The sequence below is a fragment of the Diabrotica virgifera genome, chromosome 10 (assembly GCF_917563875.1).
Source record: "Diabrotica virgifera virgifera chromosome 10, PGI_DIABVI_V3a".
NCBI classification, from domain to species: domain Eukaryota; kingdom Metazoa; phylum Arthropoda; class Insecta; order Coleoptera; family Chrysomelidae; genus Diabrotica; species Diabrotica virgifera.
This window is the reverse complement of record NC_065452.1, coordinates 152535200-152561895: the sequence shown is the minus strand read 5'-3', so window position 1 is coordinate 152561895 and position 26696 is coordinate 152535200. Positions and strand designations below refer to the sequence as shown.

Here is a 26696-nt window from a genome sequence, read left to right as displayed (position 1 = left end):
GAAATAATATAAATAATATTTTACTAACATACAATTAATTAATATGTTCTTTTTATCATCCGTAACTTCACGCATATGCTCTTAAATAGACAAATCTTTGATCTTTAATGACTCAAAAAGTATCGATTTATTTTAATAACATGATATAACAAATTTTACTTAAAATTTGTCTCTATCGATTTGTGGGGTTATTTTTAATAAAATTGTTTTCACCCGCGGGAAGGGGTACCACCAGGGTAAAACTGCAAGTTGGCACCAAATCAGTTTTATTTCTTGAGGTATGCTCTAACTAGTCACCAATTTTCATGCAAATCGATGAAGGTTTAACAAAATAGGAGGTGAAAACCTTTAAAGACTACACTAACTTTCCCCTTTCATCCCTTATTGCTACTTCCTGTATCCACTGAGGTGTCAGCCTGAAAGAGGTCATAATTGTCAATATACAATGGACACATTTCACAGGAAAAACTCCATATTACTTATGACGATGACTTTTCGGCACTAGCTCTCCACCTATTAGCTCTCTTCACATCCACGACGACGATTTATAGAAAAAGACAGCAAATACAAAATATGTGCTTGATATGATCGTTCATGGGTAATCTTTCATTTTTCCGACTGTATATATAAACAATAACCTGAGTAAAGCGGAAAGGAAAATTCAACAAAGCATGGAGAACAAAGAGCATATGAAGTATGGAGTACTGTCCAAAGTAAGGACAGAGAGCATATGAAGAAAGGCAAAATAGATAAACGGTTAACAGGTTTACATTTAACAGGCTTTGCCAAACCGAGAATTGAAGGAGGAGTTTGAAAATGGAACAAAGAAACCTCAACACTAGAAAAATAAAAAAATACAGATATAGAGAGGAAGGACGTACGTCGAATAAATAGACCAGGCAAAGGATAAAACCAAAGCGAAAACGAAGTACATGACCGTGAAAAGAACACCTGACAATGAAAATGATGTCACAATAGACAACTACACTATTGAACGTGTGGATGCCTTCACATATCTGGGCACAGAAATCAATCAGAAGGATTCCGTAAGTAGTGAAATTATTGCATGTATTTCCAACGGAAATCGTACATACTATTAGACGGAAAGGCAGCGCTGAAAAATCTCTTTAAATTTACTAAAGCTAAATTTTTCAAGGTTGATTTCTGTGATTGTGTAGAGAAACATACTACGGTCGGTCAAGCGAAACATAGAACAGGGGTTACTGAGAGGGTATCAAAGTTGCTTTCCTACGAAGGTAATTATGTCAATTTACTAAGGCTGAAAATCAGTATACACATTCTAAATTGAATATAAATAAAAGTTATTATAGTCGGTCAGCTGTATGACGGGACAGAGCCAGTCGGTCGGCAACAATGAATGTACAGGGTTATTCACTATATTTTGACCCCCTTGTAAACTGCTTTATTTACAGAATTAGAAAAAAATGTAAAATACAAAAGTTATTCGATTTTTTAATTATGATTTTTTGACATATATATCGTACTAGTGACGTCATCCATCTGGGCGTGATGACGTCGACTATTTTTTTAAATGAGAATAGGGGTCGTGTGCTAGCTCATTTGAAAGGTTATTCAATTCTCTATACAGTACTATAAACATTAAGATCATTATTTATACAGGGTGTCCAAAAACATTTTGAATGAATAATTAAACAATTTAATTAAAAATTTTTTTGGACACCCTGTATAATTAATCATGTTAATGTTTATATTACTGAATTGAGAATTGAATGACCTTTCAAATGAGCTAGCACTCGACCCCTATTCCCATTTAAAAAAATAGTCGATTACGTCATCACGCTCAAATGGATGACGTCACTAGTACGATATATATGTCAAAAAATCATAATTTAAAAATCAAATAACTTGTGTATTTCACATTTTTTCTAATTCTGTAAATAAAGCAGATTACAAGGGGGTCAAAATATAGTGAATAATTCTGTACACAGGGCCGGCGATAACGGGCCTGCAAAAGGTATGCACTGTAGGCGGGCGCTCCTAGCGCCGGTATTGCCTGTATATTCACTGGGGCCGACCGACCGGCTCTGTCCCGTCATACAGCTGACCGACTATAATAACTTTTATTTATATTTAATTTAGAATGTGTGTACTGATTTTCAGCCTTAGTAAATGGATTTAATTACCTTCATAGGAAAGCAACTTTGATACCCTCTCAGTAACCCCTGTTCTACGTTTGGCTTGACCGACCGCAGTATGTTTCTCTACACAATCACAGTAATCAACTGTGAAAAATCTAGCTTTAGTAAATTCAAAGAGATTTTTCAGCGCTGTCTCTTGGACTATATGCTAATAAAGATTGCTGACATTGAAATTATTAGACAAAAGAACCAAAGTGACTATCTACAGAACATTGATTAGATCCGTAGTAACCTATCGTTGTAAAACCTGGGTAATGACGAAAAGGGATGAAGCCCAACTCACGACATTCGAGAAAAAATACTAAGAAAAGTATAAGGCCCGGTGCAAGAGTAAGACGGCACATGGAGAATCAGGGGAAACAACGAGGTTAACGAATTGAATAAAGGTTATGATATTGTACGATTTGTGAAAAGTCAAAGACTGTCATGGCTGGGACATGTGCAGAGACAAGACGTTGCAAAAACAACAAAGAAAATATTACAATGAAAGTCGATATGAAGGAGAAAAAAAAGGAAGGCTCAGAACGAGATGGTGGGATGACGTGGAAGACAACCTGAAAACCATGAACATAAGACAATGAAGAAGACGGGCACAAGAGATATCTCAATGGAAGGACATAGTCAGACAGGCACAGACCCATCCAGGGTTACGATGCCAAAAGAAGAAGAAAGGATACAGACATATGCACAAATAACTCGGGAAACTAAAATTGGAATAATAGCAAATAAAAGTATGTAAAAGGCAAAAAACAATAAAAAACATAAAGTAAAAATAGGAACCGGTCTCACCGGTCAAGGTAGATGATGATATGATCATGAATGCCATATATCTAACTTCCTTTTACCGAATTATATGCAGAATTATATAAGTTTAAATTAAACTAAACTTATCACAGTACATTTCCATTTTATTCCTAAATTGACACAGTTGGATGCTAAATGAATGGCAGAAAATAAGAAGAAATCGGCTTTCCAGATGTGTTTGCATGTCAATATATCATGTTTATGATTTACTAAGTGTAATATACCACGGGCGTAGCCAGGGGGGTCTTGGGGATTCAACCCCCAAAAGTTAAGATATTAACATATTTCAAATTTTTATTATGAATATAAAGGTTATATTATGTAGTTTTAGTCGTTTTACTTTTTTGAACCCCCTCTGAAACTAAAACCTGGCTACGCCTGTGTAATATACCTTACCTGATAATTGAGATAGCAGTTCCGCTATTGGATCCACAGAATCTCTTGAAGAAGGGGATGAAGATGACAATCCTCCAGAGCTAAGAACATATTTATATATAAATATATACAGTGGATAGTGTCTCTGAGAGAACATATACAAAACGAGGACGTGCATAGCAGGACGAAGGTGGAAGATATAATAGGAAGAATTGCGCAAATGAAATGGAATTGGTAGGACACGTGGCACGACAAAACATCGAAAGGTGGACGAGAAACATTGTACATTGAAGACCACACGAACACGGTCATAGCAAAGGAAGAGCACAAAACAGAGAAGAGTAGAGAACTTATGGGGAGGCCTTTGTCCAGAAGTGGATGCAAGATATACAGTGGGCGCGGAAAATATGGAAACAAAAGATATCTGTGACACCCTGTATGATACAGGGTGTTTCATTGGGAAACTGAAATACTTTAATGGTGAATATAGGTCACCGAGCCGGTTCTAGATATAGTACATTTTTTGCCCTGCCAACTTTTATTACCGAGTTACAGGGTGTATTATCGATTTTGCCCATTTCTTTCCTAAGTCATATCTTTAGAACCACCCTGTATATTTTTTTGATATTTGGTACACATATGTCTCATTCAAAACCCAAACGACCGACATACTAACCATAAGAAAAATCCAGGTCCGGATTAACAAAAAATTATAAAGTAATTGTGACCTTAAAACAACACCCTGTATAATGAAATTTTGAAAATCTGTTTGCATATTTGAAAAGAGCACAAAAAAGTAAGTTTAATGGTTCACTTCAATTTTTCGGCCAGACAATTTTATGACTTTAATTTTAAAATTATATTGAATTCTTTAAGAACTCTGAAATTAAAAAGCAGATATTATTAACTTTTAGTTATAAATTATTAAAGTTAATGAATAAATACTCATTTTAAAAATAATCAATACTTATTTACCACATTGGAACGACCCAATTACTAATGACAAGAAAATCCAGGTCCGGATTAAGAAAAAAATACAAAGTAATTGTGACCTTGAACCAACACCCTGTATATTGAAATTTAAAAAATTTGTCTGCGCATTTTAAAAGAGCATGAACAAATGTGATTAAAGGCTTATTTTAATTGTTTCGCCGTTGATTTAATTACATCAATTTTGAAATTATATTGAAATTTTAAAGAACTCTGAGATTAAAAACCAGGTATTGTTAACTTTGAATAATAATTTAATGTTAATGAATCAATACTTATTTTAAAAATACTTGATACTTATTTACTACGCTGGCTTCATAGATTCTCTGGATTTGTAGCTATATGCACATCATTAAAAATTAGAATTGCGAGAAATGGGATATTTTAATGATTTAGTAAAGAATTAAAAAAACTGCTATATCTAATAAAACTAAAATTCGTTACAATTCAACATAATTTAAAAATATTTGAACTATAACAGTTGCTCAAAATGTCCGCCATTTTGTTAGATGCATTTCCTTGCTCGTTTTAAAATATTTCGAATCAATTTTCTAAGTAAATTGGGATTGTTCTTCATTTTTCTGGTAGCTTCTTGTCACCTTAACAGAATTAATCAATATGATTTCAAAATTGCCGTAATTAAATTATCTGCGCAAAAATTTGACATGCACCTTTTAATGCAGTTTTTTATGCTCTTTTAAAATACACAAACAAATTTTCAAAATTTCAATATACAGGGTGTTGATTCAAGGTCACAATTACTTTATATTTTTTTCTTAATCCGGACCTGGATTTTTATTGTCATTAGTAATTGGGTCGTTCCAATGTGGTAAATAAGTATTGATTATTTTTAAAATGAGTATTTATTCATTAACTTTATTAATTTATAACTAAAAGTTAATAATATCTGCTTTTTAATGTCAAAGTTCTTAAAAAATTCAATATAATTTCAAAATGAAAGTCATAAAATTGTCTGGCCGAAAAATTGAAGCAAACCATTAAACTTACTTTTTTGTGTTCTTTTTAAATATGCAAACAGATTTTCAAAATTTCAATATACAGGGTGTTGTTGTAAGGTCACAATTACTTTATAATTTTTTGTTAATCCGGACCTGGATTTTTCTTATGGTTAGTATGTCGGTCGTTTGGGTTTTGAATGAGACATATGTGTACCAAATATCAAAAAAATATACAGGGTGGTTCTAAAGTTATGGCTTAGGAAATAAATGGGCAAAATCGATAATACACCCTGTAACTCGGTTATAAAAGTCGGTAGGGCAAAAAATGTACTATATCTAAAACCGGCTCGGTGACCTCTATTCACCATTAAAGTATTTCCGTTTCCCAATGAAACACCCTGTATAGTAACAAAATGGTGGTTATGTCATATGATCATATTGAACAAAACCTTTATTTTTTATAGGTGCTTTCTGTCTCAGGGTGTCCCCGAAAATAGTGCGTTCCTTTAAGGTATGGATATAATAATATATAATTTAGAACAAAAAAGTTCTATAACATTTTTTTCTAAAGTTAACCGTTTCCAAGAAAAAAATTACATTGTTCTCCATATAAATGAATTTTTATTTTCGTAAATTTGAATGACATGGCAACCTAGCCTAGAAGAACTTGCTGTGACTGTGGAAATTTAACCTAATAACTGCTTGTTTATTTACACTTTGAAGTGTGATTTTTGGGGTTGTTGACATGGTAGGTACCTACCTGCAAAATAATGGATATGGGTTTGGTTGATATTTACATTATTTTACCTACCAGATGCAACTGACATACAAACCTACTTTTTAATCTTTAGATTTTTGAGTTACGCGTTGTTGGCAGACTTTAATTTGCATATCAAAATGTATTTTCGTTTTTTTGGTCAAACTGATCAATTTAGAAAAAAAATGTTATAAGACTTTTTTATTCTACATTGTGCCTTCTACTTATCCCTTTAAGGAACGCACTATTTTCGGGGACACCCTGTATTAATGGTCAATATTATATGTTGCATCAGCAATAAAAAACTGTAAGAAATGATTGTAAAATGATTTGAATGACCACACAAACACTACTGAGACTATACTTGAGGAATCCATCTTTATGATAAACTCAGATATAATGACACCAGAACTAATCTTCACTGGGAAGATTAAGGGTACTAACATGCCGAAAATACATGGATGAGCGCGGTGTAGGTCGCGATCGCGGTCGAGGTTTACGTCGATGACGGGCAGAACATACCGAAGATACCTTCCTATCACTGTTCTTAACGGTTTCCATATAACCAAAACTTGTTGCAACCTGATTACAACAAGAAATTAATAAATACACCAGCCGTATCTTCGGCGAATGTCACGTGGTTTAAAAACCATCAATAAACTTTAATTTACCACGCGATCAGCAGCTCGATCGCGATGTAAAACAAACTATTTTGTTTTGGCATATACATCGCTGTAAACCGCGATGATATGTCACGAGGGTGAACGGGTGACACATCCTTTGTATGTGCGATCTCATAAGAAAATGAAGGTTTGTTTTGACATCGATGTAGTGACCGTGATCGCGACCTACACTGCGCACATCCTTGTATCTTTGGCATGTTCGTAACCTAAGGGTAAGAACAGAACAAGTGGGTCGAGGTGGAGGTGTAGGTCGCGGTAGATGCTACTAGTTAAGTCGCGGTCGATGTCGACAGCACATAGCAAGGAGGTCACCTGAGCTGTCAGTCGAGCTAGAACCACCACAATTTCAGTGTTTTTCTAGATAAGCTTCTCCACATCTTCAATAAGGCATTTCCTTTAATTCCTATTAAGCCAAAACATCGGAAACCTTGGGTTACGAAAGGTATTCGCATATCAGCTAAGAATATGCGTTCACTACTATACATCAAGAAATTTACTACCAATGTTGCTGTCACTGAATATATCTTGAAGTACAGGACAACATATCTAAAACTTGTCAGGTCAGCTAAAAAAGCCTATTATGAAAATCGTCTGGGACGCTCTAAAAGTGTTGCAAAAGAAACTTATCGTAAACGTATGTCTATCATAAACGATCTTCGAAATAAAACTCACACATCTCAATCTTTTTCCCTTCCAAATCCTGAAAGTCTAAACGACTACTTCGTTAATGTGAGTAAAAATATAACATCAACAATTTTGCCGCAACAAGATCCCATTTCCTGCCTTCCTAATTCAAGAAAGGTCTCGAATTTATTCTTTTTACGACCAGTCGATAACTCTGAACTGATCCAAACAATCAATAGTATCAAAAGCAAATCATCCTGTAGTACTGATGGACTATCTATAAAAATTTTCTCTAATCTCACAGAAAATGTGTTGGAAATCCTCCTCTCACTATTTAATGATTCCTTCGAAAAAGGTAAATTTCCAGAGTGCCTAAAGACAGCCATTATTATTCCTCTTCATATGGGTGGCGAAAAATCTGATGCCTGCAACTATAGACCTATTGCTTTACTACCGGTGCTCTCCAAAATTATTGAGAGACTCATTAAAACTCGACTTATGTCCTTTATCGTTGATAACAACATTTTATCACAAAATCAGTTCGGCTTTTTAACAAATAAATGTACCACTGATGCCATGTTTTCTGTACTACATGAGGTTTACCAAGCACTAAACAATAATCTTTATACTGCCACTGTTTTCTGCGACTATGCCAAAGCTTTTGATTGTGTAAATCACGACATCTTGATTACAAAACTAAATTTCTATGGAATTCGTGGTATTTCTTTGAATTGGTTCCAATCCTACTTGAATAATAGGAAACAACTAGTTAGAGCAAATTATACTAACTCTAGTCTCAAAAACATTGTATGTGGAGTACCACAAGCTTCAGTATTGGGTCCTCTACTGTTCCTTATCTTTATAAATGACATCACTAATTTAAAAATCAATGGGAAAATTTTTCTTTTTGCTGATGATACCAGTATCACTTGGAACAACTCAACTATTGCATCTCTTCATGAAACTATAACTTCAGATCTACTGACGATAAAGACCTGGATTGACTCTAATTTACTCTCTTTTAACGTAAATAAAACAGTAGCATTATCCTATAAAGGAGCTCTTCAACCTTTGCCTCTCAATAACAGCCAGATCAGTACCGTTGATTCTGTAAAATTTCTTGGTATTTTTTTAGACAGCAACCTCAAATTGTCCCTTCATATCGATTCGTTAAGTAAGAAACTCGCCTCAGCTTGCTACGCAATAAGATCTGTCTCAAGGGAACTCAATTTAGCATATTCTAAAATAACATATTTTTCGTTGTTCGAGTCTCATCTTCGATATGGTCTTCCTTTTTGGGGTTCTAGTACAGCTGCTCAATTTGATGTCATTTTTAGATTGCAAAACAGGGCAATAAGATATCTGTTTGGCCTCAGAAGATCTACACATTGCAGAAGTTACTTCAGAGATCACGAAATTTTAACACTTCCATCTTTATATATTCTAGAAACGGTTTGTTTAATTCGTAAACACCTTCATGTCTTTCCATCAAGGCCCAATCATCTTTACTCCACCAGAAATTCAATCTTTGATATCTATTTACCGATTCCATCCACTGAGTTAGTAAAGAAATATATATTATATTTCGCAAAGAAACTGTACAATCATCCGTTACAACTTAAATCTGCAACATCTTTCCCTAAGTTCCGTAAAATGACAAAAGTCTATTTATCCAAAAGACCATATTATTCAATAGAAGAATTTCTCAATGAATAACTAAGAAAATTGGGTTTCATACGCAGTAGCATAAATTTGTTAGTTCCTTATGTTGTACCTATTTTATTTTATTTGTTGTATGTTCAATTTGCAATTTATATAAATTTTGCAATAAATTGTTTTTGTCTTGGCTTTTATATTTTATACTGTACATTATTGACGATTTATCTAATTTTAGTAAATTGTAGTTGTTATTTGTTATTTATATTATGTTTTTCTTTTGACTGTATGTAAGCTTTGTCCATAAAATTGTAAAAACTTTCAGTGGCAATAAAGCATATTTCTATTCTATTCTATTCTAAGTAAAGTAGTTTAATGAAATTTGAATGACAAAAAAGACTGTGCTTTTGCGATGTTGTGTCAGTAAGTGATGATAGTGATGAAATGTCAGCTGTAAAGAATCAGATCCTCCTTCGTATTTAAAAAATTTACTGAATTTAATTACTTTAGAAATTAAAAAATAAACTAAATACAAAAAAGGGATTATATAAAAAGTATCAACTCAGATAGCGCAGGTAATGACAACTTGGCTTCGAACGGACCAATCACAAGAAAGCATCATTGTAGGCCGCGCAGTAGACATATATGTAAAACAAACTCATTTTATTTTCAAAAGCATCGATGTAAACCTCCTGGATAGCATCGCTCTAAACCTCCACAGCGACTTACCTGCTATGTACTCTTCCATTTACTACAATGTGTTTGTTTTACATGGATATCGACATCGACCACGACCTCCACCTCCACCGCGACCCACTTGTTCTGTTCTTACCCTAATACAATTATCTAGAATCTAGAGAACAAAAAGTCCCAAACATTAGTTAATGTGGACTTAATATGGTTCACTGATGGATCTAAAACCGGCATGGTACTGGATCAGGAGTCGTTGGGCAAACATATAACTATAATAAATCTTACAGCCTAGGTAATCACTCACGAAATCAAAACTGGTGAGAAACTGCAAAGATCTCCTCAACAACCTGGCAACAACAATAAAGTGTCTTTAATATGGTTGCCAGGTCATGAAGGGGTGCATGGGAACAAACGAGCAGATATGTTAGAGAAACAAGGCTCGAGAGAAACTTTTGAAGGCCCAGAACCTTTCTGTGGCATCACTAAAGATGATACGAAAAACGAGGTTCAGAGACGGCTGATAAGGAATCATCAAAAGAAATAGAGAGCCACCCAAGGGTAAATCCAGACTAAAAAAATAATCAAGAATATTGATATAAAACTAAAAACTCTCGAACAGTTTGATGAACCTCAATAAAGGAGAGATCAAAACGGTCACTGAAATGGCGACTGGGCATTACCGTTTAAGAAACCACCTACACAAACTAGGTAAGGCGAATGAACCATAGTGCAGAAAGTGCGAAATGGAAGAAGATACTGCCACACACATACTATGCTATGGCAATGTGCCGAGTTATGAAAGGCTGGAATTCACTGGTCAACTGAGGTTTGAACCAGAAGAGATCCTAAAAGTAAAAATAAGAAAACTGTTGGCCTTCGTTGAGATCACAGAACTTATTAGAGTTTAAGGAAAAAACAAGGTATGGTACAAAGGCCTTACAACCAAGTGCCAGAAACTAACGAGTCTCGCCTGATCTAAGAAGAAGAAGAGAAGATGTCAAATATATGAGTGGTCCCATATTTGTCTCAACTGTACCTTTGGCAATGTCGAAAATATAAAATTTTAAATCGCTGGTGCATCTAATATACATACATAACCAGCAACTTGTTACTATATTATACAGGGTGTCACAGATATCTTTATGTCTCCAAACATTACGCACGCACCTAATATATTAACTTACCCAAAATGCATATTGCTTCTCCTTGGTCTTAAAGCAGTGGTTGAACCCCTACCCAAATGAGTGGTACCATGAGATGTATTATGTGGAATGCGTCTAACATTATGTCTAGTTCCTACTGGCTCATCCAAAAAAGAAATTAAATCTCTTGCACCAGTACGATGTTCCAAAGTTAAATGGCCAGAGAAATCATCAGTCATTAAGTTTGGGTCACCGCCTGGCATTGCAGCGCAAAGTGGGCAGACCTAAAAAATAATATAAGTACAGTGACTGAATTTTAAATGCGGACCACGAATAGAAACAGAAAAGACGGTAAAAGAGTAGCTCATGCTAGAAGTCAGATTTCGTCAGTATCTTCTCTTCTTCTTGCAGTACCGTCTCCTATCGGAGGTTGGCTACCATCACAGCAATTTTAACTTTGTTGGCTGTAGCTCTGAACAACTGTATTGAACTGCACCCGTACCACTCCCTTAAATTTCGCAACCAGGAAATCCTTCTATGTCCACATTTATTTTTCCCGAGATTTTTCCTTGGATTATGAGCCTTAGTAGGGAGTATTTTTCGCCTCTCATTATCTGGCCTAGATATTCCAGTTTTCTCGTTTGTATTGCTTTTATGACTTCACATTCCTTCCCCATCTTCAGCAAAACATCTTGATTGGTTTGTCACCCTACCTGTCCATGGTATTTTCCACACTCTCCCGTAGCACCACATCTCGAATGCCTCAATGTTTTTGATGTTTATCTTTTTCAGTGTCCCAGCTTCCATGCCGTACAACAGTACAGAGAAAACATAGCACCTTAACATTCTCGTTCTTAATTTCAAATTTATGTCCCGGCAGCATAGGAACTTTTTCATTGTGATAAATGATTGTCTCGCTATTTCTATTCGCCTCTTCATTTCTCTTGTCTGGCCATTAGTATCAGTGAACCAAACCCCTAAATACAGGGTGTAACAAAAATAGAGGTCATAAATGAAATCACATATTCTGGGACTAAAAATAGTTCGATTGAACCTAACTTACTTAGTACAAATGTGGACATAAAAAAAGTTACAGCCATTTGAAGTTACAAAATAAAAATCGATTTTTTCCAATATATCGAAAACTATTTGAGCTTTCTTATTGAAAACGAACATTTGGCATTCATATGACAGGAACATCTTAAAAAAAAATTATAGTAAAATTTGTGGCCCTCCCCCCCCCCAAATATTATGGGGTTTTGTTCCCTTAAACCCCCTAAACTTTTTTGTGCACGTTCCACATTGTGGCAACGTTAGTTAAATGTTTCTAAAAATTTTTTGCCTCTTAGTACAATTTCGAAAAGCTAGTTTTTATCGAGATATTTTGAATATTTGTCAAATCCACCACATATTTGTATACTGTTAGTAGAGAGCTGGTAATAATATTAAAATTTATTTATAAAATTACAGTTTGAGGTATATTTTGACACATATTAAAAAAAAAAGAAGTCACATCTCGATCAAAGGCGCTGCATCGGAAAAATACTCAGAGGCAAAAAAGGTTTAAAAACACTGTGTTTAACTAATGGTACCGCAATAATAGTTTAATTGGAACGTACACAAACGTTTGGGGGGTTTAAAGGCACAAAACTCCCATGAAATTTTTATGTAAACTTTTAAAAAAGATACCGCACCTCGATTAAAACTAGTTAATCGAAAAAATACTAAGAGGCAAAAAAGTTTTAAAAACGTTGTGTTTGTCTAATGGTGCCAGAATAATAATTTAATTGGAACGTACCTAAAAGTTTGGGGGGGGGGGTTAAGGGAACATAACCCCCGTAAAATTTTTATGGGGTGCAGAAATTTCACTGTAATTTATTTTTACGATACCCCTGCCATAAACACGTCCATTTTAATTAAAAAATCTCTAATAGTTTTCGATATATCGGAAAAAAACGATTTTCATTTTGTAACTTCAAAGGGCTGTAACTTTTTTTGTGTGCATATTTGTACTAAGGTAAGTTAAGTTCAATCGAAATATGTTTAGTCCCAGAATATGTGATTTTTAATTTATGACCTGTATTTTTGTTACACCTTGTATTTGTAGGACGTAACTCTTTCCATTTGCTTATTATTTACGGTTAAATTCACATTGGTGTATATCTTCTTCGTTACATTCATAAATTTAGTCTTTTTGATGTTCAGTTTTAGACCATACTTGTTGGTATAGGTGTTTATGTTTTCCAGCAGTATAAATAAACATTAAAAAATTAAAACTGATTCAATAACAGTGTATCAGAATGCTAAATATCAACTGAAAATTAAGTCATTGCATGCGTTTCCGATTTATAAATGCATAGTATCTTGATAACTGCTTCTGGATTTCTCCTTTGCATATGTCCCATCCATCTGAGTCTTTGTGCCTTGATAAATTTGACGATGTCTTTCAAAAGTTCTCTTACATCGCAGTTCATCAGTATTCTAAATTGATTATTACCTTAGTTCAGTGAGCCTGCTATCCTCTAAATGATTTTTATCTCTATGATAGAATCCTCCATCTCTCTGTGTCAGGCACATTACTTCAGCACCATATGTCAATACTGGTCTAATTGCTGCTCTGTAAATTTTCAGTTTAGTAATCTAAGCTTCTGATCTTTGAGGAAGTTGTATTTCCAGTAGATTTTGTTCCCTGCCAAGATTCTTTCATTGATTACTATGCTTCTATCGTTAGTTACATTAACTGAAACCCAGGATATTTAAAGTGTTCTACCTTTCTAAACTCATATTCGCCAAATTTAACCTTGTCACATTAACAGTATTTTTTCTTAAGCACATTAGCTATTTTATTTGGAATTATTGCCAAACCCCTGCTTGCACAACTTCGTAAATGCTTCATTTAAACTATTTAGGTTTCGGCTAATCTATGCAATGTCTTCAGCATATGCCACAAGTTCCGACATCGATGTTATGCTGACAGGTAGGCCGAGGATAGAATTTAAAATAAAAATGCCTATAGGTCCTAGGTCGACTCAGTCTGAACAAAATGAGTACCTTGCGTAAAATCAGGGGTAATAATAGACGGTGAAGTGTAGGAGTGGTTCTGTTACTTTCTTTTTATACCGTAGGCCCTAGAGATAACAGACTACCCTACTATAATCCCTAAGCCGCGTCAGCGGTATAAAACGAGAGACTATTATTATAGCACATATTGTTCCTTCTACAGCGACATTAAATAGTGACATTGATAGAGAGTCGCTCTGTCATACTCCAGTTGCTATTTCTACATTTTTGGAGATGCCATCATCTGTTATTATTGTCATTGTCATTTTCGTAAACTTTACGAGTTTTTAGGATATCTCGATTTTTCATGTCAAGAAGGATATTGACAATGACAAAAATATAACTAATGAAGAGGTACAAATATCAATCAAGAAAATGAAAAACAGAAAATTGCCAGGAACTGATGGTATCAATAACGAGCTTATTAAGTATGGTAGCCCAGATATCGTGACAGAATGACAGATATTTCAACAAATAATAAGATATAGTACCCATACCAGAGGAATGCAGAATAAGTATAACAATACCAATAAATAGTGTGACCAACTCCAATTCAGTCGAATCGGGACAAGGCTGAAAAAAATTGAAATCCGGGACTTTTCAATGAAAATCGAGCCATTTTTTTTTCAGAAGACGATAATTAAAATACAGAAACGAAAAAATGTCCATCGTTTTAGTTTTCGTAGAACTATAATACCACGATATAAAATGCATGCGTTTTGGATGTGGTATTAGTATTACACTCTAGAAATTGTCCACTTTTTATCGTCCCACCAATTCAATTTGATGTGAATTCTTAGAAGAATTACGTATTCAAAATTTAAAAATAGAATTTTAACAAAACTGAAAATTCGGATGGCCCGGAAGCCTTGTCCGGGACACGACTTCGTAATTTGGGCCATGTCCCGGATTTTTCGGGCTAGTTGGTCACACTACGCAATACATATATAAAAAAGGACTAAAAACCGACACACATAATTACACAGGAATAACGCTGTTCCAGTTTATATCAAAATTGTGAACAAACATCTTGTCACAGGAGTTAATTAACACCGTAGGCCTATCTGAAGAATAACCAAGGATTCAGGACCAATAGATCTATAATGACGTGATCTTCCTATTACGGCAACTAGTAGAAACATACATAAAGTTCAAAAAACCTCTTTTCCTGTGCTTTGTGGATCTCACAAAGGCGTTTGACAGAGTGAAATTGGAATCAGAAAAAGTCAATAAAAGACAGTACTACAGGAAACTAACAGTCGCAATAAAACAAGAATAAAAATGGAACATGGACTGACTGAAGAAATAAACGTGCTGGCAGAAATTAGGTAGTGGGGACAGCATAAGTCCGAATCTCTTTAACATGATCATGGACCAGATAATAGAAATTGTAAATGAAACCAACATTTGCTACAAAATGAGAAACCAAGCCTTCTAAGTAAGTTTATCGACAATCAAGAACTATTTTCAATTATATTGATAAGTAGCTATTAGAATGTATTGATTTTATTGTATTGAACTTTGTACTATTAAGTGTTATTGAAGAGTGACTACAAGGTAATTAGATAATTAACTTGGGAGCAGTCGCGCTCACTTCTGTCACGTAAGTAGTCGTGCGTAGAGAAAAAATCTCACAATACAAATTTAAATTAGAATTTAAAACATATTTCTATTTTATAATATTTTTAATATCTATTTCTAACAATTTTAAAGCTAACTGGTTCTCACCAAACCCATAAATTAAAAAAAAGAATGTGTGTGTACTTTGTACGCACGGAAGAAGTTATACTTCTATTATATGAGTTCAACGAAATAAAATACTTTAAACAGTTTATTTTAGTTTTATTTAAATATTAAACTAATTGTAATACTTACCACTTTCCAAAAATTAAAAAAAAAACTCGGACATTATGACAATTCACGGTAACAAATAGACGAAGTGAAGTATAAAACATAAAAATGTTTTAATAATACGTATTATCTTACTCCCGAGGAAGACAAACCCAAAAACACAAAAATAATAAAAAATATATTTACTAAACACACTAATATATTCTTTCCACGCCTTTTTTGGACTGATACACACACAACTTACAAGATTTAGCAACGAAGTCCATACTGCCTGTGTGCGCGCAGAATAATAAAAGTTCACTCCCAATCGCGTCTAAAGTATAACTTAAAAAAATCCCACGTATTACTACGATCCTCCTCGAGGCACTTACGAGTGGAAAGCAATGTTGCAAAATTTTTCATCGAGTTATCACGGAAAAGGATAAAATGTGAGATTTTTTCTCACGACGCGACTGCTCCCGGGTTAAATCAAACTAGATAAAAAGTGTGGCACAAGGTATTTACAAAATCATAAAAATCAAATTGAAGTTCATTTTGTTATAGAATGGTTATATAATACAAAAAAATTGATATTAAAATTAAAGTCATATATGGCTTCAAAGCTTTCAAATACTACAGTGAACCAAAAGTGGTTTTATCTGTAATTCCAACCGAAGAGAATAATGTACTTTCACCTGAAAAGCCAGCCTGTTCTGACTCAAGGAAACGAAACCCTAAATCAAAGAAGAAAAAAGCTCCTTTGAAAACCAGTAAGAGTGCAAAGAAAAGACAAGTGGAAGGAAGTGACTCTTCCTTATCTGACAGTGACTACTCAGTGCACAATTCATCTGCAAGTGATATAAATTGTGAATCTGACTCGGAAATGCTTGAGAACGAACCAAAAGAAAGATCTTTCAATGAAATTTTGAAAACCCCGGAAGCTCCAGCCAAGAAATGTTTAAAGCCCAGGAAGAAAGCACTCACCTATCGTGCTCAAAAGATTGTGGTTAATTTATTTGAAGCAAAAGAAGAAGATCAAGCAAAAAAATACCCATCAAAAACAAAACATTTTAATGAACCAAAATGCACTGGAGATAAAAAAGACAAGAGTAAACTTAAAAGTGAAGAAGATGCTCAACCTGGAACTAGCGGAACAAACAAATTCATTAACAGCAACATAGTAGAAAGCTGGTCTTGTCACCTTTGCAATACTAATCGTGTAACGGACATGAGGCTTTGTAATCAGTGTTAGCATTATGTACACGAAGAATGTGAAGGGCTCACAAAGCAGGACAAAATTCCCTTTTTCCAGTGTTCGTCTTGTTTGGACTTGTAAAGACGTTGTTCGTGGGTTTCCAAAAGTTAAATACAACTTCATAAAATTATGTCTACCTTTTATAATGTAAGTTTACAATTTTTACAATGTTGGTGACTGTATTAAATTTCATAATTTTGTAAAATATTAATTCTGTTTTTCCTTTTAATGTGTTTATCTATGAGTACCTCACTAGGCCCTCTAAAAAGGCCAAACTTATGCGTGGGCCACCTTAGGCTCTACTCATGGGCCAGTTTTGGAACACCCTGTTCCTAAGATGGCCCACATGCAACTACTTAGTTTTTTAATTATTTTATGATCATACATATTTAAAAACGAGCTTAAGTACGGATATTATTTTGGCTAACAGTACTGCCAACTTATTACCAAAGCAGCAAAATAAAAAAAAATTGTTTACATATTGTAATAGTTACTTTTCACTTAACTATGGCCACCTTTGGTGCACCTACCTTAGGTAATTGAACTATTTAATCCTGTACTTCTCCTAGAAAATTTCTAGCTACTGTTTCTTTTTTAAAATCTATTTTCATGTTGACATATTTATATGAAATCTTCACAATTTACTTTATTTAGCTAATCTTGCAGGGTATTTTAAACAATTGATACCTATTTTTGTTTTAATTTTTTTGCTCGCTATTTCTACTTCAAACTAAGAAAATTCAAAAGTTAGGTATTAAACTATCTTACCACTTCAAAATTAATGTCTTGATGGTCAGCAGTTACATGCTCTTGCAATGTAACATCAGTAAATCCCATACGAGAGCAATATGGACACGTGTAAGATTGGGGTAATTCCAAACTCGTAAGAGCTTCACCACCATAGTACAGCTCTAAAATAATAAATGTACAATATATAGTAAAAAATAAATACTATGTACACTTTGTTAGTCATACAGTGTTAGATATTTTTTATATAAAGCTATATTAGTTGTCCAATTATGAGACGACAAAAGAACATTCTAATGCTGAAATTTTTTTTATATGTGGACAACAACGGTCAGTCTACCACTTCTATGAGTATTTCCATTACTAATTATAAAGAATCATTAGTAGGCCCAGACTACCAGCTTATATACCTACTGTTAGCAGCATGAACATTAAGCAAAAACATGAAACCGCAAGCCAAAATCTCAAATTCTTCTATTCTGTTACATATTGCCGCTTCGCAAGAACGTAGGCTTAAGTCAAAAAAGACGATTTTAGAGAAGCATTTTAAAATTTCATGGATGATTATGAGCGTAACTCCGAATAAGTTGTTACTTTAAAGAAATTACCTATACAATTTTCTTAGAAATATATCTAAATACAAACTGTGACAACTAGATAAATTTATATAAAGTGTTTTTGTTAACCCCTATTACATTTGAGTCTTTTTTCCTCAGAAACATTTACTTCAACTTTGTTAAAATGCTGACCTAACTACAAAAAGGGTCCTTATTTTAGAGAGAATTTTCACAAAAACTAATCGTAAGTATAAGATCGGTCATCCTTAACGAGAAGTACACACAAATTGCTTCACATTCTGTGCTATTCTGTGGCGTAACTAGCTTGGGTCTGTATTCATACGAAAATGTTAAGTATTTAACTAATTTCGCGCTAAACAAATATAGACACTTGGTGTCATCTCTTAGCGACTATTATTATTAACGTCTTAGGTCTTTATTCACGAGATAGATACTTTTATTTTTAGTAGATCTGCATTAATAAGTCAATTTCGTCAGATTTTGACTTAAGCCTACATTCTTCTGAAGAGGCGATATATCCTATTTTAGCATCCAAGCCTCCGTTCCACATATTAACACAGAGAATACAAACATAACACAGTATTCTTACTTTGCGTTGCAGATCATTATTGCCAAGTACTTTTCTTATATTAATGAATGTTCATTGAGATTTCCTATATGTGATTTTTTTTATTACTCCAATTTATTTAACAATCTGTTCCGTTAGGAACAATCAGTTAAAGTTACGACTTTCTTAGGCTATCTATACATTTGTTGATAAAAAAAAATATGTGATTTAATCTCCTGTGTATAATCATTGTTTTTGGTTATGATTGTTTCCAAGCATGCATATCTGTTTACCTTTTGAACGAGTTGGTTTCTAATTCATCACATCTCTTGTTGGTGTGTCTTTCCAATCGTCATTAATTTCATGTTTTTGATATGTATTACACACAGTAGAACCCCGATTATCCGTGGGCGGATTATCCGGGCTGCGGATTATATGTACGTGCTACCATTTTCTATTAGTTAAATTGCACTTTTGAGGTTTTATCAAACCTCTATAATTTACCTATGGTATCGCGATAAATCGTTTTTTCCGATTATAGCGCCATCTATCCACAATTCGAAAAAATGTCTCGAATAAAAGTTGCTTATTTTTACGTAAGCAATCCAAATCTGCAATAACAAATCGGGTTTCCATTTAAGATTTTAAAGTTACCCCCACCCCACCTCCAGGGTGTGGAGTGGGGGGTCGTGTTTAATGTCATTCGATAGATTTTTGAAAAATATTGAACACTTATTTTTCAGTTTTTCGCTCCAATCTTCATTTCGCGAATTATTCAATCGTCCCAGGCGATGAGCTCCAACCTGTGCACCAGGTACCTCAGAAACCATCATGAAATTCGTGTTCAGTGACCACCAAAACCCCTAAGTATAAAAATTGAACTCATTTCCGTCAATACTTCCTAAGTTCTAAATTTTTCATTTTCCATCTCTTCGAGATGCACTTTGAAAATGCATTTTCTCATGCACAAAAATTTTTACCGGAGATCAATTTAGTTCACAAAATTGCCTGACATTCTCTCTCGAATCGAATGCCGGCTGTTGCGTATCTTTTTTTTTTAATTTTTTAAATAAATTATTAAAAGTTAATATATTTAAAGTTCATATTTTATAAGTTAATTATTATACTGAGCGAGTTTTATGTATAGAAACCCTCAATTATCTCGGAAACGGCTTGCACGATTTTTATAGATTTTGGTGGGTAGGGGTTTTCTAATGCAGCCGATATTATAGTGATAATTACATTGTTGTCAGATCTTCCGTTTTTCTGGAAATCTAATGAACTATCTTATTTAAAATGGAACACCCTGTATATTTTTTGCGTTTTGAAGTCCTTAAGCAATACTGATTATTTTTCATGTTATATTCCCTATATCTAAATGCCATAGTTTCGGAGTTATTGCTAATTTATTAAAAAAAAAAATTAAACAAATTATAAAAATCAATTTTTTCGGCCCGTTTAGACATTATTTTACGTTATTTGGAGCATTGGTAACAAAAAAGGTATTGTAATTTTTCTCTATAGTTAATAGTTTTCGAGATATAAACAATTTAAAACTGAAAAAAAATCGAATAATGACAATTTCAAAAACACAAATAAAAAATATTATTTTTGAAACTGAGGAGTTTCCAAATTCAAGCCAAACCCTTTTTGTAGGGGCTCGCTATAAAAATTTTTGGCACGTTTTATTTTAAAACATTGCTTTTTAATAATTGTTAAAGAAGCGCACATGAGAGGACGGGCGATCAGGCTGCATTAACAACTAAAAAACAATCTTTTAGAATTAAACAAGCTCAAATTACTTATTGGTAACTGATAAAATAAGGCTTAAACTTGAATTTGTGTACTTTTCAGTTTCAAAAATAATATTTTTTATTTGTGTTTTTGAACCTTGAAAATCGTCATTATTCGATTTTTTTCAGTTTTAAATTATTTATAACTCGAAAACGATTAACTTTAGAGCAAAATTACAACAGACCTTTTTTGTTCCCAATGGTCCAAAGAAAGTAAAATAATGTCTAACCGGGCCAAAAAATTGATTTTTATAATTTGTTTAACATTTTTTTTTTAAATAAATGTAGCCATAACTCCGAAATTATGGCCTTTAGGTATAGGGAATATATAACAAAAATAATCAGTATTAGATTATTTAATTAAAGTTAATTAGATTTTTAGAAAAACGGAAGATCTGGCAACAATGTAATCATCACTATAATATCGGCTGCATTAGAAAACCCCTACCCATAGGCGCCCATACCCATGGGCAGGGGGGGCCGTGGCCCCCCTAGCCTTTTGGGTGCCTTAAACTATATATTGTTATCTATAGTGTACAAAATGTAATGTGCAAAATCTTCACGTCTGGCCCCCCTGAAAATTTTTATATGGGCAAATATGCCCACCAAATTCTATAAAAATCATGCAAGCCGTTCTGAGATAATTGAGGGTTTCCATACATAAAACTCACTCTGTATATAAATATTATATATACCATTTTAAATAGTTTCTTTGGTTTATATGAGTTTAAATCCGCTAGAGAAAATATGCCTCTAAAATAGTCGCAAAATTTTTTATGGCAGAAATTAAAACAACAAAATAGTTTATAATTTTATATTGGGTCCTATAAATTTTGAAAACGTTTTATTATAAAAAGTTCTTTTTTGTAAAAGTGTAATTGTTTATTTATCAGCTTACCTTCTTTTTTATAACAATTTTAATTTACTTTACCATTAATTAATTTAAAACCATTCATCTTTTTAGTTTTTCATTGTATCCAGTATTTACACTGATATTTTACTACATATTTACTTTTCAAAACTTTATTTTTGGGTGTTTCAAAACTATTTTTTTAATGTAACTTTATGTAGGTTTGTTCCAACACGACCAAGGACCGTCAGATTACAGTTTCGTTACTAGATAATTAACGTTCCATGGGAACGAAATAATACGTTCCATGGTACTGCGCAAGACAGTGATCGTTGTTTCTTGACTGTCCAAAAGTTCATGTTGGAACAAACCTTGTAATGTGGTAGATATTTATGTATGAAAAAAAATTAGGATATGGCAACGGTGTCCAACCAAATGTCAAACATACAATACATAAATGTTAGGTTATATGTTATGTCAATTAATTGTCAATGTATTCTTGTACCAGTGTTGCCAATCAGCGGATAATTATCCGATTTGCGTACCTTTTTGGGAGTTGTCGTATCTTCTTTGTATCTTTAAATAAATCGGATATTTACGTATATTTTTCAGCGTATCTACCATCTACTAAGACTTTCTCATCCATATATTCCCAACACCAACAACACATTAATCTTCTTTGGTTCCACCCAAATTTTTATACTGGATGAATGTTAGTGACATCCGATACTTTTCATCTTTTGACAAAAGGGACATGTGCCAATTTTTTTGTTTAGAATTTAAATGCACAAGTGCGTCCACTTAAGGCATACTAATCCAATTCAAATTTCAAAAACCGTCTGCTGTCCGATGTTTATTTATGAGTTTTTAGTTTTTAGTCTTTAAACTTATGAAAGCTAATTGACTCACGATTTAGTTTTATTTTCATTTTATGTAGTGCAGTGCTTAAGTAAACGTCTGTTGAAATAAGTTTTGGTTTGTGAAAATACTTTTTTATAATGGATAAATGGTTAATAAAAAATGTTAAGGTGGGTAAAAATTTTTACTAACGTGTGGATATTGAAATATAATAATGAATTTGTTTTAGACCAAATCAAATAATGAAAAAAATATAATGCACTGCCTTAATTGTAGAGATAGTGCAAACACTCCTGACCATGGAGCTGCGCGAAGGCGGATATTTTCACGTTGAGTACAGTGCGTTTCGAATGGAAGTGCGAAATTTCGTCTACTGCGCCGTGGTCACGAGTGTTTGCATTACCTCTAGTTATATACATTGTTACATAGGAACAATTTTGAATAAAAATTCTAGGAGAGTTGGTCACGGATTTCCACCATACTTCATTCGACGTATCTTGCTGAGATTGCTAAATTCTTATTGGTTAATTGATAATTTTAAAATGTTTATTAATAATAAAATTGTAAAATAAAACAGTTAATAATTTAATAAATAATAAATAATTTAATTTCTATTCGATAATTAAGAATAATATCACCTGTCTTACAGGTTATATATTTTTCTACGCTTTAACCACATATGTACACAGAATATATAACGTTACTCAGAATCAGGTAGTCATTTGTAGAATACCAAATATAAAGTTCAAAAATAATGTGTTAAAATAGCGAATTTTCCAGATTTCTCGGACATGAGATGTAGTTAAATCGGTTCTTTTTTGTAAAGTTCTGTCAAATCTAATATCTTAAACAAAACCATTTCATCAAAACATGGTATACCTACCTAATTATATTACATTTCTATTGTTTTAGTTGTAATAAATCTTTAGTTGTTAAAAGAGCATAGGCGCAAAATTTCGGACCAAAACAATCTTTAAACGTATTCATTTTTTTCGAATCCTGAGAAAACTAATAAATATTTTTGAAAAATTTGAATGCAGAGATTACATTATTACCGAGGGCCGAAAGTACCTTAGAATAAACAAAATGTTTCTTTTGAATGAGATATTTGAAATTAAAAATCACACTCAAAATTCTCTTTTCCTTTCACCCCTGTAACTTATTAGAATAAAAATTATAGAAGTCTTCAGGGATTTTCGACCCTCGGTAATAATGTAATATTTACCGGATTTTGTTATTTGATGGTTGTTAAGGGGACTAAAAGAATAACATTGGCAACATTGATTTTAATAACAGAATAACTTTTGACCTAGGGTACCTTTTCATGACAAATCGGATATTTTTCGAGCAATCATCAGATACTCTAAAGAAATGCGATTGGCAACACTGTCTCGTACATTATGTCCTAATGTGCATTTATGAATAAAGCCTGAAGCCTGGAATGAATTAAAAATAGAAACAATAAGAGGGACCTCACATCAACAAAACTATGCAAAAATTAAGCAATTGGATAGTCCCAAACTTCAAATTTAATTGTCATTATGACTAATACTAATAGTATCTACTTACCATAATCAGATCTTGTTAATATACACTGCATAGGATGATCAGTAGTATGTCTGGTATTAGTGGCTCCTCCTTCATAACATGTTGCACAAAGATCATAATCATAACAAACTAGACATTTATATCTGCGTCCTCTAAAGTTTCCTTTTAGACAGGAATCGCAGCTTACACCTAAAATTAGTAAAATACATTAAAAAATAGTTGGTGCACAGGTACCTACTTTCAACGGCTTACCTTCATGACGGCTCATGGTTATTGTCAACAATTTACCGAACACTTTAATTTAATAACAATGAAAAATCATTTCAGAATACTATTGCAAATAAGAACATATTAGTTGTACTAAAGATTTTGATTTTTGGTAACTTCGTAATTTGGAATTTCTAACAAAACTTCATCCGAACGAAATATAAATGAAATGCCACAGTCACTCCACTTCTCCACTATTCACTTCACTATTCACTATGCTCCACTCACATTACACAAGTGACACTGACACTGACACGACTGACACTTGACACTGACACTACAAGAGTTGTTGCCACTGCGACCAGTGCGACCTTTTAAATGCCCCACTTAGAAACTGAAATTCCACCAAACCAAAAGAAGCGACAGCTTGGTCGGTTCCTTTGATGTTAGCGTGTAAACATGGCGTGTAGTTATGATTTTACAGTTATACCTATTAGTACACTGAGAAAAGTCTCACACATTTCTCGTAAAACCCAAAATTATAGTTGCACTGAGAAAAAGGTTTGCTCAAGAGGAAAGTACCTTTAAGGCCGCGTCCCACCATCAAATAATTTGATCAAACTGGTTTGAGCAAACTGAAAGTGACAGTTAGTGACGTCACATCCTGAGTGTTCATTGTGGATAATAATGAAAAATTTTAATTTTAAATAAAGTACAAACAAGTTAGGTCCGCTTGCCACTATGCTAAATTTAGTACTGAAATTAGTACTAAAAATATTGTATCTACAAATTAGATGCGCGCGCCGATTTAGTACTAAAAATTAAAACATGTTCTAATTTCTTGGACTAAAATTGACACATTATTAAAAAGTGAGGATATATTGTATATTACTTTGGTTTTGTTTATACATAATAGAAGTGTATCGTTTTTTTTTTTTCTTAATTGCTAGGATCATTGTAATTACAGCTGCTGCACATAATTTCAGCTTTCGCTTCCTGTTATTGTTCGCATTCATTATTTGCCTCTTTAGCTCTTTATTTTGTTTACTCAAAAATAGGATTAGAAAGGTTTAAAATACTTCTTCAACATCAATATTATCAATATAAAATTAGTAGAGCGCATGCCTACATGCTGATTATAATTCGGATAGTTGCAAACACAAACTGACATTTTCAATCTAAATCGACTCGCGCAACTAACCAATATTTTTAGTACTGAAATCAGTACTGAAATTAGTATAATGGCAAACGGGTCTTAGACAACTCAATACAAAAAATTTGATCAAACTAGACTGATAGTGAGAGCACAGATTTTTAAAATGTCAAAAAACTGCAATTGTGACGTCACTTTGACGTACTTCCGGAGTTTGCTCAAACTGTTTGATCAAATTATTTGATGGTGAGACGCGGCCTTTATGCCTCACGATATCAAAAATTGTTAATAAAAAAGTTGTTTGTAATTAAAAATTATGTTATAATATGTAATTACATTCTTCTAATTGAAAAAAAAAAAATTGAATTTTTTTTCAAATGACGGATACTCAAAATTTTTATTACGCGATAACTCCGTTATTATTAATTTTACGAAAAGTTATTCTTATAAAAAGGTCTGCATAGTCTAACAACTAAGACGCACTTATAAGATATCAAATTTTTTAAATTTTATACGAGGTATGTCAAAAAATATGAATTTCGCTCAAGAGTAAAGTACCTTTACTTTATCAATAAGAAGGATGTAATTGAAACTGAAAGTTTCAGTTTATTTCAAGCAACAGCGCGAAGCGGAACTACCTGACTTGACAGTGGCAAGTGTGATCTTGCCGAAACGTCCTCAAAATAATGGTTTTTCTCAAAATCAAAATTATTCAACGCTGAGTCAAACCCGGAAAACCACAGAAAAACCATTATTTTGACGACGTTTCGGCAAGGTCTCATACTTGAAATTTTCAATTTTCTTTATGTACCGAGATCTTCTCTGGCTTGATATGTGATTTTTCTCCATTCCTTCCTGTTATTAAATTTTCTTTTTTGGCGTAAATCGTCTGAATCGACGATTTTTGACTCTTGTTGGATTCTCATCGGAGAGAGCGTATGCCTGCTTCTCCATACCTCAAGTGATCAATACCAAGAGTTTATCCCCCACACCGCAACTGAAGTGAATGAAGTAGGTGACTAGCGTCATCTGGCAATTGAAAGATGAAATAGTTTTCAATCCTAATAGCATTATTATTAATATTTAAAAATATTAAAATATTACTATAAGATTTTTAAATTGAAAACTTATTGGTCCATTTTCTTGGTAACACCTCTATGGCTTCTAAAATTTGCAATTTAATTTAAAAATTATTATTGTAATACCATACAAAAAAAAACAAATACTAATTGGCTAAGCCAAAGTCATTATAAAATAAAAAAAATCTGATCTACAATCAACAATAATTATTTTCATTTATATTGATAAGTAGCAAAACTTTATCGATTTTATTGTATTGAACTTTGTACTATTAAGTATTATTAAAGAGTGACTACAAGGTATGTAATTATAATTAGATCTTTCTTT

General features: G+C 33.2%; 1 protein-coding gene across 1 annotated transcript in view; it reads right to left on the bottom strand.

The window, feature by feature from the left end:
• Positions 1 to 24494, bottom strand: part of LOC114344659 (E3 ubiquitin-protein ligase KCMF1) — a 57289-nt gene extending 32795 nt beyond the window's left edge. The window contains exons 1-5 of the mRNA XM_028295487.2: positions 24182 to 24494; positions 23951 to 24118; positions 17777 to 17919; positions 10906 to 11147; positions 3381 to 3460 (exon numbers count right to left, since the gene is read on the bottom strand). Of these exons, the coding sequence (XP_028151288.2) occupies positions 3381 to 3460; positions 10906 to 11147; positions 17777 to 17919; positions 23951 to 24118; positions 24182 to 24197 (649 nt within the window). The 5' untranslated portion in view covers positions 24198 to 24494. The remainder of the gene's footprint in view (positions 1 to 3380; positions 3461 to 10905; positions 11148 to 17776; positions 17920 to 23950; positions 24119 to 24181) is intronic.
• Positions 24495 to 26696: the final 2202 nt, after the last annotated feature.